At 64.1% G+C, this 24143-nt stretch overlaps 1 protein-coding gene across 1 annotated transcript in view; it reads left to right on the top strand.

The window, feature by feature from the left end:
- Positions 1-5888: 5888 nt before the first annotated feature.
- Positions 5889-24143, top strand: part of HS6ST1 (heparan sulfate 6-O-sulfotransferase 1) — a 38865-nt gene continuing 20610 nt past the window's right edge. The window contains exon 1 of the mRNA XM_008258460.3: positions 5889-6709. Coding sequence (XP_008256682.2) covers positions 6183-6709 — 527 coding nt within the window. The 5' untranslated portion in view covers positions 5889-6182. The remainder of the gene's footprint in view (positions 6710-24143) is intronic.

Genomic DNA, 24143 nt, shown 5'->3' with positions numbered 1-24143 from the left:
TGCAAATGAGACGGGGCGTGTTAGCACACTTCAAAACAAAGGCTGTGAGAGGGGAACAAGGGCCCTAGAGGACACAAGACACAGGCAAGAGGGGCCCGGGGCAGGGACACAGACATCACAGAGCCCGCCAGGCAGGGAGTCGGGCCAGCACAGGGGCGCATGCCCACAAGTGAGAAGACAGAGGACCTCACCAGCAGCCAGCCTGTCACTGTCCCTTGCTCAGCCTCAGCTTCCCTACCTGTGCAATGGGAGCATGACGCTCAGAGCTGATGCAACCCAGAGAAGTAACACATGGAGGAGACCAGTCGGGAGAGGGCGTGGCACCCGGTGGGAGGAGCCATGACCTGGTCTCCAGTGGGCTGATGTGGACACGGTGCCGTCTGCCGATCAGCGGCCTGGCTTAGGCTTCTTCAGAGGCTCAGGGAGAGGAAGGAACTTGCTGGGGGCACACAGCTGGGCCGAGGGAGCTGGGCTGAGAACCACACCCTTACTTCCGACAGCCACTTCTGACTGGCACAGGGCCGACTCCAAGACCCTTCTCCCTGGGTCCCCCAAGCCAAGGGGGCCTCCAGGGGCCAGCATGAGGGCTGAAGGGGTGGCCCAGCCCCCTAATTCACCCAAAACCCAAACTCAAGGGCCAAGCCCCTTACCCAAAAGCCCTTGCCCAGCCCCGGGCTGGCCCCAGGAACACAGACAGCAGCTTCCCAGTGCTGCAGGAGTGAGCTCAGGGCTGAGCCCAGCCTCCCAGACCTCTGAGGCTCAGCTCTGGAGGCAGCTGGCTCCGTGACCTTGGCGGGTGACCTCGCCCGCCTCTCACAAAGGGAGCTGCGGCCGAGGCAGGTGCCTGTGGGTTAGCCACGACGCCCGCCAAGGCCTCTGCCCCAGGCCAGCACTTATCCTGCCCACGGTGCCAGCTCCTGTCACAGGCCCCAGGGGATCTGAGCTGCACGCCATCCCGTCGCTTCAGGACAGAGAGCAAGGGGCCTCCCTCCCCTGGCTGTGGCTGCTGTGGCCTCATCCCCAGTGCCAGCCTTCAGCAACATGGGCAAGTCCATCCTTGTGTGTGTGCTGCAGAGTTAAAGCAGGTGCTGTGGCCGCCTGCGTGCCGGCAGCCTTCTGTTGGGGGGGGGGGGGCTGCTCCTGTTGCTCCTGCTGCTGCTCTAAGTCCCTGCGCCAGGGCCCGCCCCACCCCCATGAATGTTGAGGCACCACAAAATCCCCTCTGCACAGGAGGGCGGCGGCAGAGAGAAAGGGAGAACAAAGGGGCCACCAGCACACTGTTCCTGGGAGCGCAATGAGAAGTGGGCTCACGGCTGCAACCCTGCAGCCTGGGCTGGGGAGAGGTGAGCCCCCACCCCACAGCACCCCAAGACAGGCAGCGCCCTGCTGGCCCAGGACCCTCTCTCAAACCTGGTGCCCCTCTCCATAAAGCGCCCACTGGCACTGCCTAGGAGCAGGGGCTGGTCCCAGAACCTTGGAGGTTAGCAAGCAGAGCCATCAGTATCAGAGGAGATGAGTCAAGAAAGAGCAAACAGGGCCGGGCAGCCGGGCAGGGCCAGGGCACCAGAGCACGTTGGACAGACAGAAGAGAGAGGCAAGCCTGGCCCAGCCCCACCAGCAGGGCAGGAGCTGCCAGGAGGGTGCAGGCATGGCCACGCCTCCCCAGGGCTCCTCAGGACTGAGGCCTCCCTCCCCCACCCCGTGCCTCTGACCCCAGTGGCTCCAGGGTCAGGGCAGGGCAGTAGAAGCCCATGTGTCTGTTTCCCTTTGGGAGGCTCCCCACCCCCACCCCATCTGGGCTGCGGCCCTCCTGGACAGAGAACACAATGGCACAAATCTAGGGTACAGGGGGCCCCGCTGGACACTGCGCACGGTCACCTGCCCCACCCCACCCCCGCCGCCCCCACTCACACACACCCTCCCAGCGCTGACATTCCGGAAGGCAAGTCCCAGCAGAAGTTCCAGGGAGAGCCAGGCCAAGGCCGCTGGGGGAACGGTGAGCCTGGCCACACCCCACTAAGCTGGCAGAACATGCCCGGCCTGGCCAGCGAGCCGTGCCCTGGGGAGCAGGGTGGGCTCGCTGGGACACGCTTCACATACAGGCCTGGAGGCACGGAGAGCACAGGTGCGTGAGTGGCCAGCCTCCGTGCACAGTGTCCGGGCCCAACAGGGGAAAAGCCACTCCAGGTTCCCCTTCCCACCCCTACCCCCACCCCCGTGGGCCACAGCCAAGGCACAAACCTCAGCTCCTGGGAGTAGGGGGAGGACAGATGGGGGCCACCCTGGCTCCAGTGGAATCGCTGGGACTCTGCTTAACCAACGTCTACTCCCACCACCTTCTCCCAAAAAGGACTCAACAAGGCCCTTGAACCCCAGCAGGACAGAGCACAAAAGAACCGGACAACAAAGACACAGGCAGAGGGGCTGCGGGTCCAGCTGGGCTCTGCACCTCGGGCCTCAGCTACCCACCCCCAACCAGTGAGGACCCCCACCCCCACTCCGCGCGAGCAGAGCCAGAAGGGGAGCCCCTCCCGCCTGCCATGGACAGGGCCTTCAAGGGCTCATGGGAAGCCAGGCAGGGCAGCAGGTGTCCCAGGCCCCAGGCTGGACAGCCGCATCTTCCCCAGGGGTCCACGGGAAGACCCCAGGCAGACCGAGGTGCACTGGACTCAGCTACCCCGGGTACAGGAGGACAGCCCTGCGTGGGAAAGCAGCTTGGACAGGCAGCTGCAACCTGGGCCACACGAGGCCGGCCAGCAGCACATGGCCGACGGTTACCGCCGGCTTCCCAGCCTAGGGTCTGGGCCGGCACCTTCACAGGCCACGCTGCTGATCCCGCCGCGATCCCGCGTGCCCTTCCAAAGTTTGTCCCCCAAGCCAAATCTCCATTGGCCCAGCCGCGCGGAGAGGGGCCGGCTCCGAGGACAGAGGCAGCTGCCCTCCTCCTCCTCCTCCTCTCCTCCCCCCCACCCCCACCCCCGACTCCTCTTCCCGCTCGGACGCAACAATGGGCAGCCGGCCGAAAGAGACCCGGGGCAGAGAGTGTGGAAAATCCCCCACTTTTTTTTTTTTTTTTTTTTTTTTTTTTTTTTTTTTGCAATGTCAACCGCGGGGAGCTCGGTGAGCCGGCGGCTGTGGCGCTGCCCCCGCGCGTCCGCCCGCGGCACTGCAGCCGGGGTGGGAGGGGCGCCGCGGTTGATCTGCTGGTTCTCAGACGCCGAGGACGCACGGCGGGGTAGGGGATTACGCGTCCCTCCCAAAGCCGGTAGCGGGGTGTGGGGCAGCCTGGCATTCCCGGGGCAGCTGTTGATATTGGATCCTCCCGGTCTGCCACGGCCCAGGCTCCCTTTTTTTCTTTTCTTTTTTTCCTCTGGCCGTAAGTCCGCGATTCTACGTGAAACCACTGATGGAGGGGACCTCCGGGGCACAGGGAGCATCAGAGCTGCGACTCCTATGCCCTAGGCTCCGCGGACCCCGCGGGCCGGCGCTGGCCGCAGCCGACTCTGCGCCTTCCCGTGTGCTCCAGATCGATCTCGGGGCTGGAAGGAGCCATGGCTGCTCGCCCCTGGGTCACCCAGAGGGAGAGGGGCAACAGCAAATGGACAGACAGCTCGTGCCAGTGCCAGGTGCCCCGCGACCCCTTCCCTGGGAGCCCACGGCAGCGTTCCCCTAAGGAATGACAACGGCAGGGGCAGTCCCCAGAGCTGCCGAGAGAAACCTGCCCAGCCAGGCGGCACAGCTACAGCCTGCCCCCGCCATGCCCACTGGGTCAGGGTAGCTTGCCGCGTGGCCAACGGCTCACCTGCTTTCTGGACTCCTTCTTGCCTCCGCGGGCTCCCCGCGCCTGGGCGGGGCTTGAGTCCAAGGGGAAGGCCGAATGGAATCCTGCAGCCTCCTAGCAAGCGTTTCTGCTTCCTAAGAGAGTTCTGGAAAGAAAGGGCTTCCTGGCTAGAGAGGGAGTTCCCCATCAGCCATCCTGGCGGCTGCGAAGCTTGGTTAAATGGCCTCAGTTTCCCCACTGGGACAGTGAGATCATCCTATTGTGAGGCTATAGTCCGCACACAGACTGTCTCCTTGAGTTCTCAGAAGTGCACCAGCTTTCTGCCCAACACCCCGAGGCCCACCCACATCCCTGGTCCCGCGGCAGCAATCGCCTCTGTCACCAAGAGCTGAGACACAGCCCCTGCCCCTGGCCTGGGAGCTACAGGGAATGCAGGGGTGAGTAAGACCCTGGAGCCAGGGTCATAACCTCTTCGAACCTCAGTTGTCTCACCTGTAAAATGGGTACTGTAGGGGCTGGCCCTGTGGCTGATCCGGTAAAGCCACTGCCTGCAGTGCCAGCATCCTATATGGGTGCTGGCTCAAGTCCCAGCTGCTCCACTTCCAATCCAGCTCTCTGCTATGGCCTGGAAAAGCAGTAGAAGATGGTCCAAGTCCTTGGGCCCCTGCACCTGTGTGGGAGACCCAGAGGAAGCTCCTGGCTCCTGGCTTCAGATCAGCCCAGCTCTGGCCATTGTGGCCAATTGGGGAGTGAACCAGAGGATGGAAGGCCTCTCCCTCTCTCTCTGCCTCTTCCTGTCTGTAGCTTTGCCTTCCAAATAAATAAATATAAATCTTAAAAAAAAAAAAAATGAGTACCCACAGGTACTGGAAATGTCCTAGGGACAATGCCTGGCACCCAGGAGCTCTGGGCAAAGAACAACTGGGTGTACGGGCTGCCACTTGGTAGAAAGGGGCGCCCTGAACAAGGACTCCAGGTGGGCTCCCCCAGGGCTGCTCTGCCTCCAGGCCTCAGCTACAGGCTGCAGCCCCTCCCCTGCACCCATGGGCACCTCCTCCTAGCAGGAATTCAGCATTTCGGGGGGGGGGTAAGCGAGCTGCCCCCAGGCTCCATAAGCAGGAATTGGGTCACACAAAGGACACGTCCCAAAGGCGCTGGGTGGCTGCTGCTCTGCTCTGGGTGCAGCGCCCGCCTGCCCAGAGCAACACCCACTCTCCGCACCCCGTTTTGAGGTCTCCTGTGTCCTCTTTGGCTGGGGGTTGGGGTATAGGGTTTTTCCTGTTCTCAGGGTTTGCTTCCACAGGGACTTCCTGGTGTGTGTGTACCAAGGTCCAATGGTCATGCAAATACCACCGCAAACAGGCCGGTGCCAGGCAAGCAGGAGCTGGGGATTGCTCCTGGATGCTCACAATTTTTAAATACCGCCTCCATTTTTTTCCAGAACTTTTTCATTGGCGTGTAATAAACTTGGAGAGAAAAAAAATGTACCCAGGCTGAACATCCTTTCCACCAAGGACAGACTGCGCGAGAAAAGCTGGGTCCGTGGGGCTCCCGCCCAGCGGGGCCCTAACGCCCCCGGCGCGGGGAGCCCATCCGGCCGCGGCTGAGCGCCCCAGGCCTCCTTCCCCTTCCCGGCCCTGGCCCCAGCGCCCCTCGGTCCCTCCCAGGGCAGCCCGGCCAGTGCGTTGAGGACTTGGCGGTGCCCAGCCCGCAAGGTCAAGGCCTTTCGTCCCGAGGAGGGAGGCTGGGGAGGCCACCCCGGGCCGGGACCCGGGGAGGAGAGGGGCACCCAGGGCAGGGGACTCCGGCCGCAGCGCCACCCCTCGGGCCGCGGTGCCACCCTCGCCTCGGCTCTTCGCGCCCCGGCTCCTCTGCCTCGCCTCTGCGGGCTGGAATCAGCTCGGCGCCCGGGACCGCCCGCGTCGGAGCGCCCCCGCCCCGCGTCTAGCAGCGCCCTGCGGGGGCCCCCCCGCGCTCCGGGGGCGGGGCCGAGGACCGGAGCGGGCGGCGACGACAAGCGGCGCCGCGGGGGCGGGCCGGGGGCGGGCCGGGGCGGGGCGGCGGCGGACTGCGGAGACGCGGCGGCGCGCGGGGCGGCGCAGAGCGTTCTCGGCGCGGAGCGGAGCGGGCCAGCGCGAGGGGCGCGCGCGCGCGCGGGCCGGGGCCGGGGCCGGGGCGAGCCGGAGCCGAGGCGGAGGTCGGGCTCGGGAGCCAGGAGCCCGGGGCCAGGATCGTGGGGGCAGCCATGGCGCCGCGGAGGGCCGGGGCCCGCGCCGCTGCGGGCGGCCTGGGCGCCGCGTAGCCGGGCCGGGCCGGAGCGGGGCGGCGGCGGCGCCCGCGCCCGCGCCCCCCGCCCTCCGGGCCCCGCGCCCCGCGCCGCGGCGGCCGGCGATGGTGACACATGCGGCGGCGGCGCGCCGGCGGCAGGACCATGGTTGAGCGCGCCAGCAAGTTCGTGCTGGTGGTGGCGGGCTCGGCGTGCTTCATGCTCATCCTGTACCAGTACGCGGGCCCGGGGCTGAGCCTGGGCGCGCCCGGCGGCCGCGCGCCGCCCGACGACCTGGACTTGTTCCCCACGCCCGACCCACACTACGAGAAGAAGTACTACTTCCCGGTGCGCGAGCTGGAGCGCTCGCTGCGCTTCGACATGAAGGGGGACGACGTGATCGTCTTCTTGCACATCCAGAAGACGGGCGGCACCACCTTCGGCCGCCACCTCGTGCAGAACGTGCGCCTCGAGGTGCCTTGCGACTGCCGGCCCGGCCAGAAGAAGTGCACCTGCTACCGGCCCAACCGCCGCGAGACCTGGCTCTTCTCCCGCTTCTCCACCGGCTGGAGCTGCGGGCTGCACGCCGACTGGACCGAGCTCACCAACTGCGTGCCGGGCGTGCTGGACCGCCGCGACCCCGCCGCGCTGCGAACCCCCAGGTGAGCGCCCGCCACGGGACGGCACCGTCGGGGCCCCTCGCCCCCACACGCGCGCGCGACTGCGCCCCCGAGCCGCGGCCGTGCTTCCCCCGGCTCTGCTTCCCGCCCCTTCCGACCTGCGGGACGCCCAGTGGCCCCAGCTCGGCTGCTCTGGCCAGCTGCCGCCCCCTGCCCTCTGACCGGGCTCTCATAACCGCCTCTGTGCGTCCCTGCCTGGCTGCGGTGCCCGAGCTCCCCGCAGGGTCACCGCCCGCTGCCCTCACCTTTGTGCGCCCGCCCAGCGGGCTTGAGAGCCGATGTGCCTAGGCTGTGGATCCAGGCTGGTCCCGCGGGTGTGCCTGCGGGGTGGGGGCGTCACGGTGGTGCGTGTAGCCCACCTGGAGTGTTCGCTTCCCGCAGCCTTCTAGTACCAAAAGTGGAAGTAAGAGAATTGAGGCACCTGTGCACCCGTGGTGCCCCCTGCCGTCAGGGGGGCGGGGAGGCGCTGCCTGCCGGGGTGTGCAGGTAGAACAAAGGCCCTGTGTGACCTGAGGCTGGGGGCGGGGAGGAGGCAGGGCTGCCTGCCTGTCCTCCCCAGACAGGAGAGAACAACAAAAGCTACCTCTTGGGGGCTTTCTTCCCCAGGAACACAACGGCCAGGTGGGGAGCTGCTTGGGGGCACCTGTGCACCCAGGCACCTGGGGGCGGGGGGAGTCCAACATTCCCCATTCCCATGCCCCCCATAGCTGTGGGAGTAGGGAGCCCAGGGTGGACCTTCGTGTGGGCAGAGGTGCGGGAGCAGCTTCCCTGGGGAGCACTTCCCGCGGGACCTGGCAAGTGCGGGCTGTCAAGGTGAGAGCTGGGATGGTTCCTTCCCAGGCCCGTGGGTCCCGGCTGCAGGCTGCGGGCTGCCCCTGCGGGCCAGAGCCAGGTCCTCTGCCTGCCTTTTGTTTCTCTGTCTTGTTTGCCTTGGGACTGAATTTGCAGCCTGGCTGGGGGTGGGCGCGGCTGTGGCTGGCGGAGAGGGGTGTCCTGTGGTGCTGTTGGGTCTAGCAGGTGCTGCTCTCAGGTGTGTCTGGGGGGGTCCAGCCGTCATCCTGGAGCTGAGCCCAGGCTACCGTGCAGCTGCCGCTGGACAGCCATTGGCCCTTCTCTTCCTGTGGTCTGTCTCAGACTGTCAGGAAACGGGGAGTCCTGCAGCTGGGGGGTCTCCCCGCCTGCCTTTGGCTGTGCCTCCCCTCAAAAAAATGCTCCCAGCCCAAGAGGTGACGTTCTGGGGCCTCCTAGGCCACGTTCCAAACTTGGCGCTGATGGAGCCGTCTGCCCAGGTCCTTGAAGCATTGCTTCCTGTTCTGCACAGATGCACATTCCTGCTGTGAGGACCCCCACACACACACCCCCACCCCCTGGACCCAGCCACCCTGCCTTCCAGACCAGGTTCTGGGCTATAGGCTATAGGCTCTGGGCACTGACCAACCCCGACAGACCTGGGAGGGCACCTCCCTGCCTGCAGTGGGGCCGCGGAGTAGGGCCATGGTCTTTCCTGCCGAGGGAGACGGAGTTGGTGGAGCAGAGCCCCGGAGGGGAGACTGTGTTGCACCTGCCGGGAGGCCACCAGAGCCTTGGAAGTGATCGTGGCCAGCAGAGACAGCCGCAGCCCCAGAGAGCAGCCAGGATGCTCTGCCTGCAGCCCTGCTCCTCAGATGAGTGCGGGGGCCCCGGCCTGCCCCACTTGGGAGCTGGCCTACCAGAGCAGGAGACCCTGCTCCACCCCTACTCCCCAGCCCAGCCAGCAGTGGGAGGACCGGGTGGGGCAGACGGACCCCGGGCAGACGGACCCCAGGCCCAGGGCTGGAGAGGGTAGGGGACGTGCATGGTCAAGAAGCCACTTGCCCAGCAGTGTGGGAGGGGCTTCCAGGCCCTCCAGAGACCACCCCCCTCTCTTCGGCCATCGGCTCTGGCAGTGGGCAGGGCCACCAGGCAGGTGACAGCGGCCTGTCCCCCCTCTTTCTCTCCCTCCCTTCTTTGTGTCTGTCCTGGGGACTTGGTGGGTTGCTTGTTGAATGAGCTTCCTCGGAGGCTATGTGTGTGGCAGCTCACCCGCGGAGGGCTGCGCCGGGCAGGCAGCGCAGGCAGCGTGTTGCTGAGGTGGGAAGGCACTTCCACCCAGGGACGGTGGAGCTGCCTGGCCCTGGCAGCAGCATGGGTGGTGTTGAGCAGTGTGTTGTGGTTTGCCCGGCCATGCTGCGGCATCTGCCCGCCCTCCTTGCGGCCGAAGGGAGGGTAGGGTGACCAACGTGGCTGGTGACCTCAGGATGGGGTAGGCTGGCTGGGTGTACGCGGACAGGGGCTCTCTATTCTGCCTCGCTGTGGCCCCAGGGGCTTGGACAGTGGCTTCCCCAGCCCCCGCTCAGCTTCTGGAACTTCTCCCCTGGTACCAGGGTCTGCAGTATTTGGGGGGAGCAAGGAGAGGTGGGCCCTAGGTGTAGACTCCGCCTGGGCTGCTCTGAGCAGGGCAACACATTCTGATGACAAACGCGGACAGGATGCCAGCGCCTTCCTGGAAATGGTTTGGAGCTTCTAGCGGCTGGTAGTGCTGGCTGCCGTGCGAGAGAGGAGCGGGCTGTAAGCGAAGCGTCGGCCTGTCCCCCCAGGTCCTGTGTCCCCTGTGGGGGCTGCCGCGCCGGGGAGCTTTGAGAGCACCCAGGAAGGGCATGTTGCTGGCCGGCTTTGCCGAGCTGATGTCCATAGACAGCGGCGAGTGGCTGGCTGTTACGAAGGGCTGATGTGGCTGGAGTGTGGCTGCGCCTTCCCCTCCCTGTCTGCCTAAGGTGGGCTCCCCGCACCTGTGACGTCAGCCTGCAAAGGCAACGCCCCCTGGAAGGAGAGAGCATCAGGAGACCAGAGTCCATGATGCGTGGCCTCTCTCGGGGCCTGCAGCTCCTGTTTGTCCACCTGCCCCTCCCCTCCCCCATCATCCTGAAGTCGGCTCAGGTTCCCTAAACCTGCCTGGTGCCCAGCCTGAGCTGTCCCTGTGCCCAGCAGGCCCTCCCCCCTCCCCCCGCGTTCTCCTGGTTCCTCCTCTCCCTTTGGTCTCTGCTCATGTGCGCCTTCCTCCAGGAAGCAGCCCCTGACTGCTGTCCCTGGCACATGCACAGTGCATTGGTGCCGGCGTTGCCCTCTTGTTGTCTTGTTGGCACCAGTGAGAACTTTTCTTCCTTCCCCCGGGGTCCGGGCTCTGTCCCGCCTTTCCCTGGGAGCCAGGTTCAAGGAACAGGCGTGGTTGCTGTGCTGCGCCCCGAGGTCCTCAGGGGCTCTGTCCTGGGGCAGGCCAGACGGGGGCCAGGCTTGCATCCCGGCACTTCTGCAACAGCTGCTGCCCTGTCTGACAATTTGCAGCCCTGCCTTTGTAATCACCTTCTTCCTTAAGATCAAGGGGCAACCCCACACGTGCCGTGGGGACAGCTGCTACCCAGAGCACGTGACTGAGGCCAGGCAACAGGACCTGGGACCCCGTCGGGGAGCCAGCACGGACTTTGATGCGCCGGGGACTCTGAGTTCAAGATGTCCCGAGTTACATTTCTGCTGAAGACAGAAAAGCGGTTGGAAAACCGCTGCTGCTTAAGCTGACCCATGAGAAGGCAGACTCCGGGCGGTTTGTCCACTGACTCATCTTCAGTGGCTCATCGGGCTTGTGCGGTCGTCACCTCGGTGTCACTGGTGTCGGCTGAAGCCCCAGAGGGTGAGCCAGGCCGGGGCTTCCTGTCCTGGGCACCTCGTGTGCACAGCCCGGGCCGTGATGAGCCATGCATGTCCACAGTGCTGGGGCAGGGGTCGGCCTCAGCCCGGGGACTTGTCTGCTCCTGGGTCGGCGAGCCCCGAGCCCCTTCCTGGTGTGCACCTGGGGTCTGGCGGGGCGCCAACAGGGAGGGAAGGCGAGGGCCTTGCTCTCCGGACAGTAAGGGACCTGGAGCCTCACTCATTCACACCCAGGAATGGTTTGTGGTGGGTGGGGGAGGGGAAGGAGGAAGAAGGAAAGCAGAAGCATCCTGCTCCCTACGCGCAGTTTCTCCACTCTAATTGAAACCACGGCATAAATTACCCGTGTGTGCTGCCCGTGTCATTAAGAACTTGCTTGTCAAGCGGCCGCAGTCACTGGCCGCCCCCCGTTGGACATGGCCGCCTCCCAGGCTGTTGTGGACTTGCGTGTCATGTAAATATTTTTGCATAGCTCTGGTTTCCTTTGGAAATTCCGAAGAGCGGAATTTCTGAATGGCAGCGCCTGGCTGCTGGAGTGTTCTCAATGTACATGTTCAGTTACTTGTCGGAAAGTCTGCCCGCCCTGGCTTCCCCCTGGAACGCTGGCTTGCCAGTCTCCACAGCACCCTCACTGGTGTATGGCCGTGGGGTTATAAAGAGCCTACCTCCTTGATTCAGCAAAAATTCCTGGCCTGTGGTTTCTATTGCACAGCCCTGCCCAACCCATGTGTCTTTGGAAAGGGTGGGCCAGCATTTCTCCAGGGGGGTGGGAGTAAGGGTCTGGGCCCCAGGCACCCCCACCTGCTCCCAGGGTTTCTGGGGTCTCAAGAGGGGGCAGCAGGCCATGAGGGCAAATGAGAGGCCAGTGGGGCAGCCTCTGTCCCCTGAGTGCCCAGTGGGTACTTGGAAGGAGTGACCTTGCTCGGCCCTTGGCATCCCCGTGAGGCTGGTGCACACACATGGCCCCATTTCCCAGACAGGACAGCCGAGGCCCAGGAAAGTTGGAGAACTGCTCAGTCCCTGAGCCTGGAGGGCTGGGAGCAGACAAGTGGCATCTGTAGATCCTGCAGTCTTGTGCTGCACCCCCAGGCTCCGCTCCTGGGAAGATCGACCCCGGCCGAGAATGGCAGCCATTGGGTCAGACCCAGGTGGGCTTCCAAGACCTGGGCAGACGTACCTGTGTGGTCAAGTTTGCTGACAAACATGGCAGCAAGACAGGAAGCTGGCCACACCCTCCTCTCTGGAAAGAGGTGTTGGCTGGGGGGTGAGGAGTTGCAGAGAGAAGCCATCACCCGTGGCGGTACTTAGGCGGGGGACGCTTCCTGCAGCGGGGCTGGTGCCCAGAGCCGGGCTGTGGGCTGTGGGGAGGATGGGCCGTGCAGGCTTGGACAGGCCTGAGCTGACCCCACTTCCGCTTGCTCTGCCCTGGTGGGAGGTGGGGGGCCAGGAGGCAGGACCTCCCCGCCCCACGGCCCTTTTCTTAAGGCCTCATTCCTGGCTTTTCAGGAACCAGCTTGGCTCTGGTACTTCCTAAGAAGATTGCAATGTTTGTTTTGGCTTTGGCGGGGAGAGGGAGAAGCGAGCTGTACTGGAAAAGGGAAGGGTCTAAGCCTCAGGAGGCGAGGCCGCCGGGACAGGCGTGTGCATGCATGCGTGGTGGCAGCGGGTGGGCCAGCCTACAGCCCCTGGCCGGGCTTTGTGGGGTAAGCAGGCTGTGGACAGCAAGCTGCACTCTGGATCCACGGCCCTGGTTGAGACACAACACCCGAGATCCCTAGCTGGTCCCGGGGACGAGTGGGAGCCCACGAGGGTTGCAGGGACTCAACAGTGTGGGTGGACAGGGCCGAGCAGAGAGGCCTGACATTGGTGTCGCGTCTGCCTCCGAATGCAGCGCGGGCCTGGGACTGGTGGCCTGACCTCTCCCTTCCGGGGTACAAAGGCCTTGTCCCCAGCCCCCAGCACACAGGGGCTGTCATGTTGGAAAAACTCAGCGTGTGCACAGCCACACGAAGACCTCCCGACCAAAATGGGCACCAACAGAGGAGGCCAGGGTCAGCCAGGCGGGCGGAGGGAGGAGGCCGTTCAGCCACCGGAGAACGCACAGATGCTACCCTGCCCGGCCTTGTTGTGAACCCGGGGCCTGTTTGCTCAGATGAGGAGGCGGGGCCAGCCAGGGCAACCCTCGTCCCGTTGCCACCTGCCACGCTACAGGAGGCCTCTCCTGGCCTCTGCCTCTTCACCACCTGCAGTTTGCTCTGTCCCAGGCTCTCTTCCAGGCAGCTGCACTGTTTTGGAGACCCCCTGGCTGCTGGTCCATTCACTCGGCCACACACTCAGGGTCTGGGACGGCAGCTGCCCCAGGGCTGCCCGTGGAGAGTGACACTCCCCAGGGTCCCAGCAGGCCAGCTCAGGAGCCCTTGGGGATCATGGGCCAGGTCTTTCCGAGCCTCAGTCTCCCCATCTCTTCCCATCAGTTCCAGAGGAGCCAGCGACCTGTTAGCCACAACCTCGTGGTGCTCCACCGCCACGCTGTGTCCGTGTCTTTGGGGAGCCTTGCCCCCCCATAACCCACAGCAGGGTCCTGTTGCTCATCTGTAGAGCAGGCTCCAGCCACGTGCGCAGGGATGAGAGCAAGAGGCGGCCCTGCGGCTGCCCCGTAGCCAGCCGTCTGTGCCGGCGACGTGAGCAGCAGAGCGGCGCGGCTGCCTTGGCGTGTTTACTCGGGGATCGGGATCGTTAGAACGCCCAACAGGGGGACGTCAGAGCTCATCCGTAATTGTCTGGAGAGATTAACGCTCTGCAGTTACTTGTTTACAAAGCTGTAGAGGCCACGGAGGTCAGTGGCCATGGGTCACCCACCCCTGCTGGCCCCGGGCAAGAAGTGGGGGCCCTTATCTCCCCAGGACAGGGCCTCCCCCCCACTCCGGTAGCAGGGCAAGCCCAGCCCTTGTCCATCCACTGGCCAGCCAGGAGCTGTGCCTGAGTCGTGGCTCCAGCAGATGCTGGAACCCAGCCTGGCCCTGCTCCGTGCCTGGTCGCTCTGAGCTTTGCCGTCTTTTCCTGCAGCGGTGGGAGGCCAGGGCTCCGCGGGAGTCCAACCTGGAAGCCCCACTGTATCCTGCGCAAGCGCGTAAGGACAGGACGACCCAGCAGCGAGGAAGCCAGCCCAGGGGAAAACTGCCCAAAGTGTTTGAGAGACCAGGCGCAGCGGCAGCCAGGGAACTGCCCCAGACCCCGGGTACCCTGGGACTGGGCTGGGGGAGACAGGGGACCCAGGCTCGGAGCCAGTACCAACCTGCTCAGCTCCCAGTTTTGCCTCTCACAAGGTCTGTGCTGTAGTTCCCTCGTCTGTAAAATGGGCACACCACTAGTGCTTGCTCCCTAGGTAGGCACTTGGAATTGTGCCTGCAAATCCACTCCTTTGTGTAGGAGGCTGCCAGGAGTCCCATCTCTCCTGGGGATACAGAGGGAGCCTTCAGAGCCAGCCTGGGGTTAGCGCTTGTTCTTTTTTTTCTTTTTTTTTTTTTTTTAAGATTTATTTATTTATTTGAAAGACAGAGTTACAGAGAGAGGGAGAAACAGAGAACATCCATCCACTGGTTCACTCCCCAAATGGCCGCAATGGCCAGGGCTGGGCCAGGCCAAAGCCAGGAGCCAGGAGCTTCTTCCAGGTCTTCTTCATGGGTGCAAGTTCCCAAGCATTTGGGCCATCTTCCATTGCCTTCCCAGGCACATTAGCAGGGAGCTGGGTAGAGAGTAGAGCAGTCAGCACTCGATTGGGTGCCCAGGTGGGTTGCTGGCATCGCAGTTGTTACCCACAACACCACAGCACCAGTCCCAAGCTGTTGTTCTTGTTCTGTGAGCTGATCAGCTCCAGGACCTGCAGGTTGCATCAAAACAACCAGAGTCTAGGTGGATGGGCTCCTGTCACCTGAGACACCCTCCAGGTGTCATCACTGGCCTCCCCAGGTGACAGCCGGGGACGTGCTGTGCTTTAGCTGTGAGGGTCTCCTGCTTCCACTAGGCTGTGGCATTGGGGGCCACCCAGCACCTTTCTGTCCACGTCCACGTAAAGGTCCCTGGGAAGCCCCTGGCCTGCCCGGAGACGCGGAGCCTACCGCGCATCTTGGTCCTGGTATCTGCAGCCTGACCCTCTGAGAAGAACTCAGCATCCAACCCAGGACGCCGGGTGCAGGGCAGGAAGGAGTGAAAGGGCCAAGGTGCTGGCAGGGCCCTGCCTGCCCCTGTGTGGGGGATCCCCTCCTCTGACACCCCTCGGGGCATCTGCAGGGGTGGAAGCCCCACTGCAGGCATACAGCTTGCACAAGCACAGCCTGTGCGGCCCCCGGCCCTGTCCCGCGTTCCCCACACTCCCCGAGCCTGTCGGGCTGCCTTTCTCCATCCACGTAGCCTGTGCATCCCTTAAACAGCGCTCAGCACCGTTTTCATCTTACAAACTTTCTAGAGCCTGCATCAAACTGCACTTAACCTTCTGCAGCCCGCTGTCTTCTCCCAGCCTTGGTTTTGAGATCTAGCCGTGTTGGTCCATGACGTGCATGTTAATTCATCAGCTGCCGGATCGCACAGCAAGGTTGCCTAGACCTCAGCTCCTTCCTCCCCATCCCCCTGCTCTGTGCCGAGAGCAGCCGGCGGCCACCACAGCCCAGCCGGCAGTGACCATGCCTGTCCATGATCCGCCCGTGTCCCCAGGCACATGTGGGCTAGAAGGTGGCTTGGCTTCGGCCCTGGGTGGACGTCCCCCCCACCGCCCCCCGATGCTGGGCCTGAGGCTCGCTGTTGCCAGCCAGCCCCATGGCTGGGAAGGGGGCCCCTCACCATGGTGACAGTCGCCAGGGAGGTGGCAGCCTGCTGTGTTCATTCACTAGTGAGCTCTCCCCCAGGGGCTCGTGGTGCTTTGCCTATTGATTCACATGTCCTGGTGATGTGCTCAGCAGCGCCCCCTCCTGTCCATCCTTCTGCTGTGCCTGTGGGTGCCCAGGTCAGCCCCATCAGGCGGCTGCCCACAGCTGAACTCTGCGATCCCGGAGCTGGGCCAGAGGCTCCAAAGGCTGGGTGGGTGGACAGATGGCCTGGCTGACCGGCCATCCCTCTTTGCAGCATGGATTCCCCAGGGACGTCCCCAGGGGTCCTCCCCGGCGGCCAGGGCAGCAGCTGCGCCACCCAAGCCCAGCAGCCAGAAGAGGCGAGCTCACAGCCATCAGCCCACGTGTCCAGGGATCCTTGGCTAAAAATAGACCCTTGCGAGCTTGGACCCAGTGCTCTGAAGTCACAGGAAACCTCTCCGTCCCCCACCCCCATCACCCAGTGAACATTGACAACCCCCAGCCTGGCCAAGGAGCTGCACCCACACCTGTGCCTCAGTCTCCCCACCCCACCCCCATCACAGGTCGGTGCCTCCAGCTGGCGCCCAGCTGCCCCCACATGGCACTGCGCTGGGCACAGAGCTCTCGGCACCCCCCCTTGGCCCAGGCTCCCTCCTGGAAGCAGTTGCTGCAGGCCAGACTTGCCACCCCACCCCCACCCCCACCCCCACTGGCGCAGGCCAGACAGAAGGGTCCCATCCATCACTGCCCCTCTGAGATAGAGAAAGCTGTCACATCACCCCTGGAGGGGACATGGGCGGGGCAGGGGGTGGGGCTTGTCTGTCCCCACATTGGGAGATGCAGAGATGCACAGGTAAATATTTACGTCTCTGGAGCACCAGCGTCCTTGGTAAAGGGGACCCGCCGGCCTGGTGGTTTCGCCTCTGCGTCTCCGTGGCGCCGGCGTGTCCCCTTGAGCAGTGAGGCTGGGCCTGCTGGGTGACCCTTGGTTCACGTTCCTCATCTGGGAAAGCATTGCTGCAGCAGCCCAGTCCTCGGGCCAGGGCACGGCTGCTGGAGGGAGAGCTCGGGGGAGGCACTGAGGCAGGCATCCCTGTCCCAGCGCGACCACCCTCATCATCAGGGGCCCCACTCTTCAGATGAGTAAACCGAGGCTCGGAGAACCTAAATACCTTGTCCGCTAAGGTCCCCCGTGGCAGAGCCCGTGGCTCCAGGATTTCCCCTTTATTGTGACCAGAAGCAGGAAGGGGTCCTCACCCATGGTGGGGTGCTGCCTGCCTCTGGGGCAGGTGAAGTGGCCGCACTGTGGGCAGGGGTGGTGTGGAAGCCCAGGGAGAGAGCCCCGCCCTCGGGGTCTTGCTGAAACAGCTAAGGCTGGTGGGGGGGAGGGCAGGAAGGCAGAGCAGCCGCTCTTCCATTTGGAGCTTCTAGTGTCACCTAGACACAAAGGCCCCGCCCACACATGGGGGTTGGGTAGTGCACCGGGAGGGACTTCCAGCCCCGCCGGACTAACAAAGCCCTTACCCACCGGCTTCTCTCCCCTTCCTCCCCCCAACCTTCCCTTGCGCTGCAGCCAGGTGAGCTAGCAGGTCTGGACCAGTGCAGACAGCGCTGCTGTGGGCCCACCCCCAGAACCCCATGGGAGGTCAGGGCCTCCCATCCGGCCAGGCCATCCATTTGGGCGCGAGGCAGACAGGTGGATGGGAGGCAGGAGTGAATCTCCTTTCTCCAGGAAATGGGGTTGGAGGGGGACCCAGGCAGGCGCCAGACCAGGCTCGGCCACAGCATGGCAGGTGACAGAGGTTGTAGGAGCCCAGAGCAGAAGGGCTTAGGTCGTGGCGGCGGCCTGCGGCATCCTCCTCCTGGCTCTGTCTGCAGCTCGGGCCCCTGCTGTTGGGGGTGGGGGGCCCCTCGCTCTGCCTGTCAAACACACAATAGAGCAAAGGTGCAGAGGCTCCATGGCCAGGGCTGTGGACCCCCTCCCACACAGCTCCTGGCTGCAAGGCCAGCGTTTGCCACATGGGCAGCAGTAACCCCTCCCTGGTAGGGGCTCCCACACGGCTGGGGACGAGGGCCTGCATGTGGTGCTCAGACAAGATTGGCCACTCGACCCCTGCCTCGTCCCCCGGCTCATGCCTCCATGTTTCCTGCGGGCCAGGCCAGAGGCAGGCAGGCAGGGAGGGGAGTCCTGGAGCCTCAGCGGGGACTGGCTTCACACCGCCCTCCTGCATGCAGCCTGTGGCCTCCTGCAGGGCTGTGACCTTGTCGGTGCTCAGCCACCCACCTCCCCCAACCCAGTAGCACCGCACTGCTCCCAGGTCACAGGGTCAGCAGGTACAGGAGCCTGGAGCCCTCCTGACCACGAGAGAGGGAGCAGCGGCCACTCCTAGATGTCAGGAGATGTTGGGCACTCCTCTGGGGATGGGGGCCCTCTAACTGGCCTAGTGGGCCAGCATGGAGCAGCAGCCACAGCCATCTCCACCATCGTCCCTGGTGTGTGAGGCTCTGTGCCTTTCGTCCCAGTTGCATTCACCCAAGGTCCCAGGCTGGTCCATGGCCAAGTGGCATTCAGGCCAGTCACCTTACCACAGAGCCTGTAAGAGGTGCATGGGTGGGCAGATGTGTGGGAGAAGAACCATTGTGGGAACTGGCGCCCCTGATCATAGAGACCACAAAGTCCCATGATCCGCCCTCAGCACACCGCAGAGCCAAGAAAGCCAATGGGGTGGCTCAGTCCAGGTCCCTAAGTCTGAGCTACCAGGGTGGCTTCAGTCCAGGACCCAAGGCCTGAGAACCCAGGAGCTGTTGGCACAAGGCTCAGGGCCCAAAGGGCCAAGAAGCCGGAGCCAGATGTCCCAGGCCAGGAGATGGGCACCCCGGCTCCAGCCAAGGGAGGGGATCCCCTTTTCTCCACCTCCTGTCCCCTGCAGGCCCTCCGCCCACTGTGGTGGCCTCCTCACTGAGGGCCGGTCTTCCTTATCCAGCCACTGACTCAGGTGCCAGTCTCCCCTGGGAACACCCTTCCACATACACGCCCTTTAACAGCCGTCGGTGTTCTGACGCTCGTCAACACGTGGCCTTTAAGCTGGAACCACGCTATAGGCAGTGACGCACTCAGTGGTCACCCAGCCTGGCAGTGGCTCCGAGGGGAGCCTCAGTCATTTATTTTGAGCCATCCACCTGACATCCCCTTTAGCAGTCGGGGTGGCACAGAGCAGGAGTGGGCGAGCACTTGGCTCAGATGAGCAGCTACCAGTTGGGACACTTGCATCAAGTCCAGGCTCCACTCCCAACCATTGCAGGCGCTTAGAAGTGAACAAACTCTCTCTGTCCCACTCTGTGTCTCTGCCTCTCAAATAATTAGTTTAAAAGGGAGCGCCCACCTCACAGGGCTGGCTGGCCAGCTGTGCACCTGCTCTGTGTGGCCCGGTTGGGGAAGGTGTACAGGCTGCACTTGGTGGCTGTTGGCGCTTGCGTGGATCAGCCTTGGGTCTTTCTTTGGTTGTCCTAGACTGTGAAGTGAACAGAGAGGCAGAGCAGCATGGAAGGCCAGGCCCTGCAGAGCCCACCCTGCCTGGTACCATGCTCTGGGGAGGAGGGGCTAGCACTCAGCTCCCCCTGCCTCTGGGGCACCCTCATCCACCGGTCTCTGTTTCTGCCACTTGCTTGCTGTGTGTTTCTCAGTCTACAAAACAGGGTTATGCCTCCCACACTGTGGCGAGGGTGAGATGAGACCAGGCATCAGCACAGGGGCAAATCAGGGTGGTCTGCAAGGCTCCAGGGTCGGTGGGACACAGGGCAGGGACCCCCACAGCTGCACCCTAGACCGTACACTCCATGCTGCCTGGTGGCTCCCTTGCGATTGGCAGAATGAGTCAGCACGTGCCAACAGCACCAGTGTCTTGATTCTTGATCACAGACCTGGAGCTGACGTGCGTTGAGACCAAAGTCCTGTCTGCTGCCTGGACAGGCCAGGAGCTCAGACCCGTTCTTCACCCACTGCTCAGTGCCGCCCTATGGGAGGGTCACTGCAGTGGGAGACGTGGCCACTAGGCACCTGGGGATAGCAGGGCCGCCCAACAGTGGGAGGGAGGCTTCCAGGTGCTACTCAAGGAGGTGACAAGAAAGGAGGCAGCCAATGGGCACAGAGGGAGGGGTGGGGAGGCTGTGAGGGACGAAGTGCACCATGGGTGCAGGACCTAATCAGAGCTCTTCCTGTGCCCAGACAGAGGGATCTGGACCCACCCTTGGGGACCTCCACCCACACCTGCAGGAGGCCACACACGTATACATGTGTGTCACGATACACATGTGCACACATACATGCATGTACACATAAGAGTGCACGCACAAAGTCTTGGAGGCACAGACCCAGCCAGACCTGGGCCCTGCAAGCTGCCAGCGCTGCCCTTGGCTGCCCACACGTGTGGCCTTGGGCTCCAGCAGCTCAGCAGCCAGCCAACACATTATGTAGCCAGGGATGTGCTGCCTGCCCTCGCTGCACCCCTCGGAAGCCCTCCAGGGCGGCAACACCTGCCTCAGGTCGCAGGGGCCGTCGGGGGTCCTGAGCAACACATCTGTCTTCGTGACTCGGAAGAAACGGCTTTTTTGCAGAGGCAGCAGACCCGGCAGGCACTGGGGAGGCCTCTGCTCTGCTTCGCTCCCTCAGGCTGGCGTGGTGTCCCCGACCCTTTGTCAGCCCGGGTGGAGGAGCGGGCCAGCCAAACCCCGATGCTGCACGTGGCTGTGGTTTCCATCAGTGCCCTGCGATTCTCGGGAGCAGGGTCAGCCTCAGACCTTGCACCTGCACAGGTGTGTCCGCAAGAACAAAGAGGCGTGCGGGAGCTCCTGGGGCTGCCACATGCACGCACACGCACACGCACACGCACACCCCCAGCCGCAGCTCGGGCTGCAGAGCCAGCGGTGACTCAGAAGCATTCTGGAACAAGAATACCTTTTTTTTTTCCTTACAAATGGTTGGCACTTCAGGATGTTTCCTCCCATTTGGAATTCCTTCCCACCTGTCCCCTTTAAGAGCTGAGCAATTTTCCACTTGGTGGCTGGGCCACTCCTCCATCCTGAGCCCGGAGAAGGGGCCCGGCTATTAGAGGAAATGGGTTTTCATGGAAGATCTGCTGTCACTGCAGAATCGAGGAGGGGGCAGCCCCTGGAGGCCCTGCCACACGGGCTGGGAACGCCAGGCCCACAGGGATGTGCAGGGAGCTGCCTTGCAGGGAGCCAGAGCCCCAAAGCCCAGACTCAGACCGCATGGCTAACGGCTCCCTTCCTCCTGCTGCCCCACAGGAAGAGGGGTCCCCAGACAGTGATGGTGACGGCCACGCTCTCCGTCCGCCTGTGTGATGGGAGGGCTGTGCCAGGCGCCCTACACGTGCTGGGTACATGGGGGATTCTCCTTGGGAAAATAAGGATTGGTGTTCAGCCTGGGTAAAGGGCTGTGGGGTGGGGCTGGCCCTGGGCCTCTGCTCTGCCCCCCCGGGAGGATGGGAGTACAGCGGTCACTTCAGTGGGGTCGGGGGGACTGGCACCCACAGCCAATCAGTGCCCCCTGTGAGTGCCAGCAGGGCTGGCTCAGCTGTGCCGTTCTGTGGTCTGAGGAGCCCATGGGGCCACGTGCCCTGCTCAGGTAGCACCCACCTGGGCCCCTTCACTTAGCATCCCGCTTGCCAGACTGCTAATTCAACACTGCTCAGCCCAGGGCGGGCTCCAGGCCACCCTGCTGCCCTCTCTCTGCCTGCCCACCCCTGGGGCCTGCGGAGGCTAGGACTGCCTACCTAGGACACAGACCGCCTCAGGAGCCTGGATCTGGGAGGCGTTCCCATGCGGGGTGACTACCGTCCCCCTGCCCCCCAACTCCAGGTCTGGGCTGCAGTGAGCCAAGTGCTCTGGCCTGGACCACTTGCAGGATGCTGGCTGCCCCTGCTAGGCCACCTGGTGCCAAGGTCAAGGGTCAGCACAGGGCCTTTCTGCTTTGTCCCCTTCCCCACCCCCTGTGCTCCCCAGGAGGATGCAGACCACCACCTTCTGCCTGAGCCCCCAGACACTTAAGCTTTGGTTGCTGTTTCCCTGGTGAGAAACTTCAGAACCTTGTAGGTTTTCCCTCCTCCACCGGGTTTCTCTGGCGCTGCAGGCCAGGCCTGGGTGGGGTGCAGAGAAGGGGGGTTGTGGAGTGGCCTTGGTCCTGCCCTCAGGAGGCCTCTTGCAGCAGCTCCCTCTTCTGCATCCGAAAGCAAAGCTGGGAGAGGTCACGCCAGGGCCCTTGGGTTCCCCTAGGGACCAGTTTGCTCTCCTTCCCCTGGGGGCTGGGAGGAGCCATGGCTTCTGGGAAATCAGAAGTACCTAGTTCCTGACCCCCTGGGCTGCGGCTGCGCAGGGCTCCCCCCAGTGTCTGTGCAGGGTCAGGCCACTTTGTGGAGCTGCTGTCATCCCTGTTGGTTGGTCAGTGTTCTTCCAGGCCCCAAACTCTTGGCCGTTCTCTGAGTCCTCACTCTGCAGCCCCGCCCCCACCAGGGGACCAGGCTAGTGGGGAGTAGGAGAGGACTGTACCCGTCCACACCCAAGGCTAGACATGGGAGCCCAGCCCATGGGAGCCCCTGGAGCATGCACAGCCGAGCACGGCCTTTGGGGTGCAGGGGCCTGAGCCATGGCATGGAAGCCATCCAGGCCCGCACAGGTGAGCGGCCTGTGAGCCCCCGAGGTGGTCTCCGGCCAGCCCCTTCGGCAGAGAGGAGTAGAGACAGAGCTGGGGAGGGCCTCGGAGCACCCTCCCTGAGTGTCCGTCAGCCAGACCCAGTGACAGTGGGTGTGGGGTCCCCAAGGTGAAGATCTGGGCCCAGCAGCAGTGGGGGGTTACAGTGGGCCTCCCACTGCAGAGGCTAGGGCCTGCATCCTACAAGGGGGAAGCCACCCCAGACAGCCCCCGAGAAGTGCTGGGAGAGCCTAGCCTGGGACAGCCTCTGAGCAGGGGACACGGTACAGCTGTGCATCCCAGGGTAGAGGAATTAGCGTGGGTAGGGGGCAGCATGGGCCCACCAGGAACCCCACAGACAGGCCCCTGGTATGGGTTTCGCTGGCCCTGACCCCAAGGAGACTGGTGGCCAGGTAGAGACCCCAGCATGGCAGTGTGTGATCAGGGCCCCGCCTTCCAGGGCTCAGCCACCCCCAACCCCTCCAGAAGCCTGCTCAGGTTGGCCTGGAGCAGGACACGGGGACCCTGGGTGTGCTACACCCTGCCCCACTCCCGATCCCTTCTCTCCTGCAGAGCCGAGTGCTGGCCTGGCACCTCCTGTCTCAGAACCACAGCTCATGTCTGCTGTGCTGGGGAAAGCCAGGTGGCCCCTGTCGGGGCTGGCATGGGCAGGTGAAAGCCAGGCCACACCCCCACCCCCACCCTGAGGCTGCCCTCCCTGTCACCTGCCCTCTCGGTGACCCTCCTGGGTGAGTCAGGGCCCCCGTTCCACTGGGAGCCCGTCAGCTGATGGCACCCCCTCCTGCCCTTGTTTCTCCACCTCCCCCATGCGCCCGGTGAGTCACTGCTGCTACCGCACCTCAGATCCAGGGCCGCAGCTCCCTCCTGCACGGCAGGGGGACTCGAGCCCCGCTCTTCAGCCAGGCCCACCGATACTGCCTTCTGCCCAGGGAGAAAGTGCTGGGCCCCCCACGTTCACTACCCAAGGCCCTGGATGTGAAGTGGGTTTCTGTTCAGTGAGACCCTGCAGTCCTGTGTGTGTGGATATCCCTGCCCCCGGGGCTGCAGGCTCCCCTTCTGGTTCAAGAGCCACCCTCTGCCAGAGCAGGTCAAGGCCAGCAGCCCAGAGCCCATCCCAGGCCGTGTCTGCTGTGCCTCGGGGCCCAACAAAGGATAGCGGTGGTCCTGGGCAGCCCAGATGGTTCCCTGTGGGTCCTCTCCGCCCCTGTCTTCACTGGGCCAGGGCAGGGAGTTACCCCACCTTCACTCTGCCGCCCCCTGCTCTCGGTGCCCACTGCCTGCTGGCCATCTCTGTGAGTCTCCGCCCCCATCTGCTCACTCTCATCACTGCTCTGTGCAGGGCCCCCCCCCCCCCACTCTGGGACAGCCCAGGGCTCCCCTGCAAGCATCCAGGGGCCTTCAGAGCTAGAACCTTCCCCCAACAGCCATGCCGGGAGCCTGGGGAAGACAGCAAAGGGGAAAGAGAGCTGAGCACCGCTCATGGGGAAGCTGTGTGTGTGTCTGTATGTCTGTGTTCGCCTGGGAGGGAGAGCCCCTGTGCTGGCTGAATGAGGTAGAAACACTGACTTCAGGATGCAGGCGCTGGGCAGGGCTATGAACACCTGTTCTCACAGCAGGTGCCGCCTCCAGCTCAGTCCAGGGCCCCGGACGGACAGAGAAAGGCAGGGTGATAAAGGCAGTAGTTCCCGTGCTGCACTGCGCCCCACACTCACAGATACCCCATAAAAGCCCTCCTGTGCCAGGTGGGGCATACAGCATGTGCTGCGGGCTCCCTGGAGGTCCACTTTGCCCCAGGCAGGACCTAGCCTCCCAAGACCCTTGGTCATGCAGCCCGGGCTCTCTCCCTCAGGACCCACTGAGCTCACTCGGAAGCCAGCGCTGATGCTGACGCACCTGCTGAGCTCAGCCGGCATCGCCTGGGGACTTGGGGGCGGCGGGGGGGGGGGGGGGGGGCGCTGCTGCCTCTCCCCTCTAGGCCTGGCCCGGCAGACCCACAGAGTCGATCATTAGGCACCACGGCACCCAGGGCAATGGGAGTGGGCCTGGCAAGGCACTCACTCGGGTGCCCGGAGCTCCGTGTGACCATAAGGCAAGGGGCGGTGCTGGCCGGGCTCATCCCTGGTTC

Source organism: Oryctolagus cuniculus, chromosome 3 (genome assembly GCF_964237555.1).
Source record: "Oryctolagus cuniculus chromosome 3, mOryCun1.1, whole genome shotgun sequence".
Lineage (NCBI taxonomy): Eukaryota > Metazoa > Chordata > Mammalia > Lagomorpha > Leporidae > Oryctolagus > Oryctolagus cuniculus.
This window is presented reverse-complemented; position numbering and strand designations above follow the sequence as displayed.